Source organism: Nomascus leucogenys, unplaced genomic scaffold (genome assembly GCF_006542625.1).
Source record: "Nomascus leucogenys isolate Asia unplaced genomic scaffold, Asia_NLE_v1 000025F_20173291_qpdss1sc, whole genome shotgun sequence".
Classification (NCBI taxonomy): Eukaryota; Metazoa; Chordata; class Mammalia; order Primates; family Hylobatidae; genus Nomascus; species Nomascus leucogenys.
Window position 1 is genome coordinate 81,849 of NW_022095991.1, and position 10,353 is coordinate 92,201.

Consider the following 10,353-nt stretch of genomic DNA (forward strand, 5'->3'; position numbering starts at 1 on the left):
TGAATTAAGAATATTCACAAATAGTTTACAAATTTTGGAGAAATTAGGCAGAGACAGAAATATGACTGAAATTCTTCTTATGAAAGTATACTCGCTGGATGGGGTGGCTCATGCCTGTACTCCCAGCACTTTGGGAGGCCGAGGCAGACGGATCACCTGAGGTCAGTTTCATGCACGTCTGTGTGAAGAGACCACCAAACAGGCTTTGTGTGAGCAACATGGCTGTTTATTTCACCTGGGTGCAGGCGGGCTGAGTCTGAAAAGAGAGTCAGCAAAGGGTGGTGGATTATGATTAGTTCTTACAGGTTTTGGGATAGGTGGTGAAGGTAAGAGCACTGTTTGCGGGCGGGGTGGATCTCACAAAGTACATTCTCAAGGGTGGGGAGAATTACAAAGAACTTTCTTAAGGGTGGGGGAGATTACAAAGTACCTTCTTAAGGGTGGGGGAGATTACAAAGTACATTGATGAGTTAGGGTGGGGCAGGAACAAATCACAATGGTGGAATGTCATCAGTTAAGGCTATTTGTACTTCTTTTGTGGATCTTCAGTTACTTTAGGCCATCTGGATGTATATGTGCAAGCCACAGGGGATGCGATGGCTTGGCTTGGGCTCAGAGGCCTGACAGTCAGGAGTTTGAGACCAGCTTGGCCAACATGATGAACCCCCATCTCCACTAAAGATACAAAAAGTTAGCCAGGTGTGGTAGTGGGTGCCTGTAGTCCCAGCTATTCCAGAGGCTGAGGAAAGAGAATCACTTGAACCTCTGAGGCAGAGGTTGCAGTGAGCTGAGATCGCACCATTGCACTCCAGCCTGGGCGACAGAGTGAGACTCTGTCTCAAAAAATAAATATAAAAAATAAAAAGCTGGTATGCTCCATTAATTCCTGCAGGCCCAACAAAGGCAGCCTACGAATTCTAGATCAATGGAATGAATACAACTTGCTAGAAATACATAGGAAACAAAATGACTATTCACAGAACCAAATAAAAGCCTTCCACTAGAAACTAAAGATAATCATAATACTAATGGTTTTATATATATGCATACACAAGCAAAGCCAGAAGAGAATAAATAGCAAATAAATGAAAATTAGAAGTAGAAACAAGTAAATAGGAAACCATCTCTACATTTCTTTTACTCAATCTACCCTGAATGCTACAGCATTATCCAGGACCCCAGAAAACACACATAATACTTTATTCATGATAAACAATTCAGTGTCCTTAAGTCCACCAATATCACCATACATTCTGTGCAATCAAGAAATTTACTCAGCTGGGCGCAGTGGCTCACACCTGTAATTCCAGCACTTTGGGAGGCCAAGGCGGGTGGATCACCTGAGGTCAGGAGTTCGAAAACAGCCTGGCCAACATGGCGAAACCCCATCTGTACTGAAAATACAAAAATTAGCCCAGTGTGGAGGCATGTGCCTATAATCCCAGCTACTCAGGGTGGCTGAGGCAAGAGAATTGCTTGAGCCTGAGAGGCAGAGGTTGCAGTGAGCCCAGATTGCGCAACTACGCTCCAGCCTGGGTGACAGAGGGAGACTCCATCTCAAAGAAAAAAAAAAAGATTGTAGACCTAAAAATGTTGGCATGTCCTTGATTATAGGAGGCCAGCAAATAATTTATTTATGAATGATCTACGGGGCGCAGCCCTTCCCAGATGCCCGAGGCCTTTTCTTGCTGAGTAGACATCTATCTGGCTGTTATATGATCTTAGGAACAGCTATTCATTTGGAAAAGGGTGTTGCAATGATTTTCTCTTTTGCATAAGAAGATGGGGGGCTGGTATCCTGAGATTTTACAATTTCCTTTACAGCGTACCCGTATGTGCTCAATATTGAAAAGAGATGACAATTGGCCGGGCGCGGTGGCTCACACCTGTAATCCCAGCACTTTGGGAGGCCGAGGCAGGTGGATCACGAGGTCAGGAGATCCAGACCTCGGTGAAACCCCGTCTCTACTAAAAACACAAAAAATTAGCCGGGTGCGGTGGCGGGCGCCTGTAGTCCCACCTACTCGGGAGGCTGAGGCAGGAGAATGGCGTGAACCCGGGAGGAGGAGCTTGCAGTGAGCCGAGATCGTGCCGCTGCACTCCAACCTGGGCGACAGCGAGACTCCATCTCAAAAAAAAAAAAAAAAAAGAGAGATGACAATTGGCCAGGCGTGGTGGCTCACACCTGTAATCTCAGCACTTTGGGAGGACGAAGTGGGCAGATCAGAAGGTCAAGAGATGAAGACAATCCTAACCAAAATGGTGAAACCCTGTCTCTACTAAAAATAAAAAAATTAGCTGGGCATGGTGGCACGTGCCTGTTGTCTCAGCTGTTCAGGAGGCTGAGGCAGGAGAATCGCTTGAACCCGGGAGGCAGAGGTTGCAGTGAGCCGATATCGCACCACCGCACTCATGCCTGGCAACAGAGGGAGACTCCATCTCAAAAAAAAAAAAAAAAAAAAAAAAGAAAAGAAACGAGATGATAATTGTAGTGCAGAATATCTCTTCCCTTTTGGTCCCCAGTGCCACTCCTACCCCATTCATCACCAATTTTTGTTAATGTCTCTTCCTGACTACTCTTTTTTTTTTTTTTTTTTTTTTTTTTTTTTTGAGATAGAGTCTCACTCTGTTGCCCAGGCTGGAGTGCAGTGGCGTGATCTGAGCTCATTGCAACCTCTGCCTCCAGGTTCAAGCGATTCTCCTGCCTCAGCCTCCCAAGTAGCTAGGACTACAGGCATGTGCCACCACGCCCAGCTAGTTTTTGTATTTTTAGTAGAGATAGGATTTTACCATGTTGGCCAGGCTGGTCTTGAACTCCTGACCTCAGGTGATCCACCCGCCTTGGCCTCCCAAAGTGCTGGGATTACAGGTGTGAGCCACTGTGCCTGGACTTCTTTTTTTTTTTTTTTTTTTTTGAGATGGGGTCTCCCTATGTTGCCCAGGCTAAGCTTGAATTTATTTTATTTTATTTATTCATTTATTTTATTTATTATTATTATTATTATTTTTTTGAGATGGAGTTTTGCTGTTGTCGCCCAGGCTGCAGTGCAGTGGCACGATCTCGGCTCACTGCAACCTCTGCCTCCCAGGTTGGGAGTAGCTGGGACTACAGGTGCCTGCCACTATGCCCAGCTACTTTTTGTATGTTTAGTAGAGCCAGGATTTCACCACTTTGGCCAGGCTGGTCTCAAACTCCTGACCTTAGGTGATCCACCCACCTCGGCCTCCCAAAGTGCTAGGATTACAGTTGTGTGCCACTGTGTCCGGCCTGGGCTTGAATTTCTGACCTCATGCAATCCTCCCTCCTCAGGCTCCTGAGTTGCTGATATTACAGGTGCACATCACCTTGCCCAGCACTAGAAACATGATTTTGTCACAACCCCAGACCCCTCTCATTCCCTTTCCTAGGAAGACACTGAGTACCAGAGAAGCTTGAGCCGAGAACCAGGGGAACCAAGATTTAAACTCATTTCTGTTGGGTGCCAAACCTCTCTCTGCCTCCTTCTGTTGGAGACGGCTGGGCACGGTGGCTCACACCTGTGATCCCAGCACTTTAGGAGGCCTAGGCGGGTGGATCACCTGAGGTCAGGAATTTGAGACCAGCCTGGCCAACATGGTGAAACCCTGTCTCTACTAAAAATACAAAAAATTGTCTGAGTGTGGTGGCGGGTGCCTGTAATCCCAGCTACATGGGAGGCTGAGGCAGGAGAATCGCTTGAACCCGGGAGGCAGAGGTTGCAGTGAGCCGAGATCATGCCATTGCACTCCAGCCTGGGAAACGAGTGAAACTCCATCTCAAAAAAATTAAAAAAAAAAAAAAAAAAGCAAATCAGAGGCTTTGGTCCCTTTGTCTGCGACACTCTGGAGTAATTCTGTCCCTGGCTGAACGTGATCTCCTCAAGGCAAAGTCTGGGTCTCCTTCCTGTTGTGTGCTCAGCCCTGGCCTATCTGTCCCACACTAGGTGCTCAGTGAAGGCTTGCTCATGTGGAGTATGGGTTTCAGGCATACCAAGAGTTGCAGTTGCAGAGGCTGTGAGTGACAAGCCTTGGAGTGCTATGCCCACTGGGAAATGGGTCTATCTCGGAGTTGGGCCAATAAGCTGGTCTCCCTCCGACGCCAGTGCTCATAGCTCCCCTACCCTGGGTGGACCCCTGCAGATGGTCAAGTATGTTGGCTCCATATTTGCCTTGAGCAGCTGGGTGCAGTAGCAGGGCATGGTGGCTCAGGCCTGTAATCTCAGCACTTTGGGAGGCTGAGGCCGGTGCATCCCTTGAGGTCAGGAGTTTGAGACCAGCCTGGCCAACATGGCAAAAACCCATCTCCACTAAAAATAGAAAAATTAGCTGGGCGTGATGGTGCACACCTGTAATCCCAGCTACTCTGGAAGCTGAGGCAGGAGAATCACTTGAACCTGGGAGTCAAAGGTTGTGGTGAACCCAAGATTGCGCCACTGCACACCAGTGTGGGGCACGGGGAGACTCTGTCCCAAAAATAAATAAATAAATAAAATAGATGGAGAGGCTGGGTGTGTGTGGTGGCTCATACCTGTAATCTGCACTTTGGGAGGCTTAGGTGGGAGGATCAGTGGAGCCCAGGAGTTTGAGACCAGCCTGGGCAACATCTCTACCATCTCTACCAAACACACACACACAAATTAAAAAACTAGTTGGGTGTGGCGATGCATACCTACTTGGGAAGCTGAGACAGGAGGATTTCTTGAGCCCAGGAATTTGAGGCTGCAGTGAACAGTGACCACGCCACTGCACTCCAGCCTGGGTGGCAAAGTCAGACACTTTCTCAAACAATAAAAATAAATAAATAAATAAATAAATAAAGCGGAAGGAATAACGGTGAGACATGGAGAGAAGGCGTACTAGGCAGAGAGACCTCCGTAGGCAAAGTCCAAGAGACACAAAAGAGCCAGTGTGCAAGAGTAAATTCCTAGAACTCTGGGAGATGGGAGCAGAGGGAGCTGGTACAGGTCTCTACGTGGTGTACAATCTTGGTATAAATCTCCTACCATGAAAATAAATGACATTTTCTTCTTCCGGCTTGTGTAAGTTGGAAGAAGGCATTTTTTCTGAGACGGAGTCTCACTCTGTCTCCCAGGCTGAAGTGCAGTAGCGCAGTCTCGGCTCACTGCAACCTCTGTCCCCCTGGTTCAAGCGATTCTCTTGCCTCAGCCTCTTGAGTAGCTGGGACTACAGGTACATGCCACCATGCCTGGCTAATTTTTGTTTTTTTTCGTTTTTTTTTTTTTTTTTGGAGACGAGTCTCGCTCTGTCACCCAGGCTGGAGTGCAGTGGCGCGATCTCAGTTCACTGCAAGCTCCACCTCCCGAGTTCACGCCATTCTCCTGCCTCAGCCTCCCGAGTAGCTGGGACTACAGGCACCTGCCACCGTGCCTGGCTAATTTTTTGTATTTTTAGTAGAGATGGGGTTTCACCATGGTCTCGATCTCCTGACCTCGTGATCCGCCCACCTTGGCTCCCAAACTGCTGAGATTATAGGTGTGAGCCACTGCGCCTGGCCTAATTTTTGTACTTTTAATAGAGACGCGGTTTCACCCCGTGTTGACCAGGATGGTCTCAATCTCTTGACCTCATGATCTGTCTGCCTCGGCCTCCCAAAGTGTTGGGATTACAGGCGTGAGCCACCACACCCGGCCCCCCTTTTTCTTGAGATGGAGTTTCGCTCTTGTTGCCCAGGCTGGAGTGCAATGGCGTGATCTCAGCTCACTGCAACCTCCGCCTCCTGGCTTCAAGCAATTCTCCTACCTCAGCCTGCCAAGTAGCTAGGATTATAAGTGTGCCCTACCAAGCCTGGTTAATTTTGTATTTTTTTTTTTTTTTTTTTTTTTACTAGAGATGGGGTTCCACCATGTTGGTCAGGCTGGTCTTGAACTCCTGACCTCAAGTGATCCACTCACCTTGGCCTCCCTAAGTGTTAGTGTTACAGGCTTGAGCCACTGCACCTGAGCAGCATTTTCTTAAAGTAAGTGAAACCATGGGTTATTGAAAGAGGGAAGAAAGGTAGAGAGTGAATCTTGTCAGGAAAAAGAAGAAAAGCAAAAGGAAACAAAAACTTCCAGCTGTCTGGCCTGTATTGGCATTTACAATGTTTGCTGGTGTCTCACTTTTATCAGTGAAATATGGCTAGGAGGAACCTGTGTCTTTTTTTTTTTTTTTGAGATGACGTCTCACTCTGTAGCCCAGGCTGGAGTGCAGTGGCACAATCTTGGCTCACTGTAAGCTCCGCCTCCTGAGTAGCTGGGACTACAGGTGCCCGCCACCACACCCAGCTAATTTTTGTATTTTTAGTAGAGACGGGGTTTCACTGTGTTAGCCAGGATGACCTCGATCTCCTGACCTCGTGATCTGCCCGCCTCGGCCTCCCAAAGTGCTGGGATTACAGGCGTGAGCCACTGCGCCCTGCCTGAACCCATGTCATTTTTTAGCAGAAACTTTCAGAGTCAGTAAGTGGCCGGGCATGTCTCTTTTCTTTGTGCCACAGGACTCTGGATGTTTCCAATGCAGACTAATCCAAGGCTGCTATGGATGTGTCATGTTGATTTCTCTATGGAGAATGGGGGGTGCACCAGGCAGAATGACTCATGCCAGTAATTCCAGCACTTTGGGAGCCCAAGGCTGGCGGATCACTTCATGCCAGTAGTTCAAGACCAGCCTGGCTAACACAGTGAAACCCTGTCTGTACTAAAAATACAAAAAGTAGCCAGGTGTGGTGGGGCATGCCTGTAATCCCAGCTACTCAGGAGGCTGAGGCAGGAAAATTGCTTGAACCAGGTGGTAGAGGTTGTAGTGAGCCAAGGTCATGCCACTGCCCTCCTGCCTGGGCAACAGCGAGATTCTTACCTCCAAAAAACAAAACAGAGAGAGAGAATGGAGGTTGCTTGTTACTGTATCATAATCTTGTTTATCCTGACTGATGCATTAGAGGTACTAATGGCATGAGAGGAACAATTTCCTGAGACACAGTCTACTGATCATGAATTTCCTCAAAACCCCTGAAAGCAGGCTTCTCAGGAGGAGACTCAGTGTGGAATCCCTTGCCAAGGTAGACCCTGGTTCTGTAGCAGGACGAGTCGCAGACAAATCTCCTCAGACACCGGATTAAAGAAGGAAAAGGTTTATTTGGCTGGGAGCGTCGGCAGATTTGTGTCTTAAGAGCCAAGCTCCCCGAAAAAGAAATGCTTGGCCTTTTTAAAGGCTTACAACTTTAAAAGGTCCACGTGAAAGGGTCGTGATAAATACGAGCAAGCATGGGGAACGTGACTGGGGGGCTACATGCATCAGCTAACAGAACAGAAAGTTTTGCAATGCTTTTCCATACAATGTCTGGAATTTACAGATAACACAAGTAGTTTAGGTCAGGGGTTGATGTCATTATTATTAATATTTTTAACTCTTATGGCAGGTGGTGGTGCCAAGGTTGTCTGGCTATTTATCTTTTGTTTCTAAATTTTTGCTTTCTCTCTTTCCTTCTGTCTTGTGAACTAGGCAAGATGGTGGGAGGAGGGCAGCAGGAGTAGTAGTGGTCTCCTTCCTTAGTTCAGGTTTCAGCTACAAACACCACCTGTGAGACCTTGGGCAGTTCACATCCCCTCTCTGTGGCTCAGTCTGCTCAACTGTAAAATAGGTTAAATCCTGAAAGATCAAAATCCCTCACATCTAAAATCTCAAAAATCACAATCCCAAAGTGATTGCTCTTGTTGCCCAGCCTGAAGTGCAATGGTGCGATCTCAGCTCACTGCAACCTCCGCCTCCCAGGTTCAAGCGCTTCTCCTGCCTCAGCCTCACGAGTAGCTGGGATTACAGGTGTGCACCACCACGCCTGACTTATTTTTTGTCTTTTTAGTAGAGACGGGGTTTCACCCTGTTGCTCAGGCTGGTCTCGCACTCCTGAACTCAGATGATCCACCTACTTCAGCTTCCCAAATTGCTGGGATTATAGGCATGAGCCATGGTGCCCAGCCCCTTATTTTATTTATTTTTTTGAGTTTTGCTCTGTCACCCAGGCTGGATTGTAGTGGCACGATCTCAGCTCACTGAAACCTTAGCCTCCTGGGTTCAAGCAATTCTCTGTCTCAGCCTCCCAAGTAGCTGTAATTACAGGCATCCACCACTACGCTGGCTAATTTTTGCATTTTTAGTAGAGATGGGGTTTCACCATCTTGGCCAGGCTGGTCTTGAACTCCTGACCTCGTAATCCACCCGCCTCGGCCTCTCAAAGTGCTGTGATTACAGGCATGAGCCATTGTGTCTGACCCCGTATGTTTTTTAAAAACAACTTTATTGAAATAGAATTCACATAGCATACAACTTCCCCATTTAAGCATACAATTCAATGGCTTTTAGTATATTCACGAATCCTTTCTTTTTGCGTATATGTACCACATTTTCTTTGTCCATTCATCTGTTGATGGATACGTAGGTTGATTTTGCATTTTGGCTGTTTTGAATAGTGCTGCAATAAACATAGGACTGCAGATGTGTCTTTTGATATACGGAGTTTCTTTCTTGTGGGCATATACCCAGCAGTGTGATTGCTGAATTGTACGGTAGTTCTATTTTTAGCTTATTGAGGAACCTCCATGCAGTTTTCCATAGTGGATAAACTATTTTACATTCCCACCGGCCGGGCGCGGTCGCTCACGCCGGTAATCCCAGCTCTTTGGGAGGCTGAGGCGGGAGGATAACGAGGTCAAGAGATCAAAAACATCCTGGCCAAAATGGTGAAACCCCATCTCTACTAAAAACCCAAAAAATAGCTGGGCATGGTGGCAAACGCCTGTAGTCCCAGCTACGCAGGAGGCTGAGGCAGGAGAATCACTTGAACCCGGGAGGCGGAGGTTGCAGTGAGCCGAGATCCACGCCATTGAACTCCAGCCTGGGCTACAGAGAGAGATTCTGTCTCAGAAAAACAAACAAAAAACATTCCCAGCAAGAGTGTTCGAGTGCTCCTGTTTCTCTGCGTCCTTCTCAGCATTTGTTGTTTTCTGACTTTTTGATAGTCGCCATTTTAATTGAGGATAGATGAAATTTTATTGTGGTTTTGATGTGCATTTCTGTGATGATTAGTGATGTTAAACAAGTTTGCATATACCTGTTGGCTACTTGTATGTCTTCTGTTGGAAAATAGCCATTGAGATCTTTTGCCTTTTTTTTTTTTTTTTTTTTTTTTTGCCAATGCTGTCGTTTATTGCGGGGAGTGGGGGTGTGGGGGTTAGTGGGGCGTGGGGGCCGTGATGGGGGCACTGCTGCCTCAGTTCGTCAGTACATTAATGACGGCGGCGGGACCCTGGCCTTTGCAGCCTCGTCCCCGCGCCCCGCGCCCTGCGCAGCCAGGACGGCCCGCCCCTCGGCGCAGGTGCTGGAGGGAGCCGGGGTGCTGCTCCGGGAGGTCACCGCGGGACGCGCGTGGACAGCGGCTGGGCAGGTTATTGCGTGAGCGCGGTGGGGGCAGCGGGAAGCCGGCGGGCCAAGTGTTGCACTTAGAATAACAATCCTCATCAGACGGCGGGCTACCTAGAGGGCAGGGGGCGGGCGGGGCTCCACGGCCGGCTCCTCTCCACCACTGGGTCGCCCTGTCCCTAATTTACAGCTGGGGAAACTGAGGCACCGAGGTGAAGGGAGCCCCCTCCCACGCGAGGCCGCCGCCGGGGGCAGGGGCGATGGGGGTGGGCGCAGGGCGGTGAGTGGGGGACGGCTGGGGCCTCGGAAGGGGCTGCTCCCCGGCCAGGGTAGTCAGTCCGACTACGGCTACCTATGTCTCGTCTGTAGCTTCTTGAGGGGCTGGCGGCTGGGGCAGCGCAATGACAGGGCTTTGGCCTGGATGACGCCCCGCCCTGGGCCAGCCTGGGCCCCGCAGGGCGGTTGGCGAGGGTCACAAGTTGGACGAGAGGCGCGAGAGCGCAGAGTCCTGAGGGTCCAGGCCGCAGCTGCACCGGGCGAGGCGGAGTCCACGCTGTCCGGGCTGGGCGCCACGCTCGGGGCAGCGAGCGTGGGCCCCAGGTGAGGCATGGACCTGCTGGCCCAGCGCGCCGAGGCTTTTGCCCATTTTTTAATGGGATTATTTGGGATTTTTGTTTTTGAGTTCTTATATATACTGGGTATTAATCCTTTGATGGATGAATAGTTCACAAAAATTTTCTCCCATTCTGTGGGTTGTCTCTTCACTTTATTTATTTATTTTAGACGGAGTCTCACTCTGTGGCCCGGGCTGGAGTGCAGTGGCACAATCTCAGCTCACTGCAGCCTTCACCTCCCGGGTTCAAGCAATTGTCCTGCCTCAGCGTCCCTAGTAGCTGGGGATTACTGGCACCCACCACCATC

The 10,353-nt window shown here is 49.0% G+C and overlaps 1 protein-coding gene across 1 annotated transcript in view; it reads left to right on the forward strand.

The window, feature by feature from the left end:
* Positions 1–10,032, forward strand: part of LOC100603765 (putative pyridoxal-dependent decarboxylase domain-containing protein 2) — a gene marked incomplete at its 3' end in the record, with an annotated part of 47,408 nt that extends 37,376 nt beyond the window's left edge. The window contains 1 exon segment of the mRNA XM_030808615.1: positions 9,623–10,032. Coding sequence (XP_030664475.1) covers positions 9,623–10,032 — 410 coding nt within the window.
* Between the last annotated feature and the right edge of the window lie 321 nt (positions 10,033–10,353).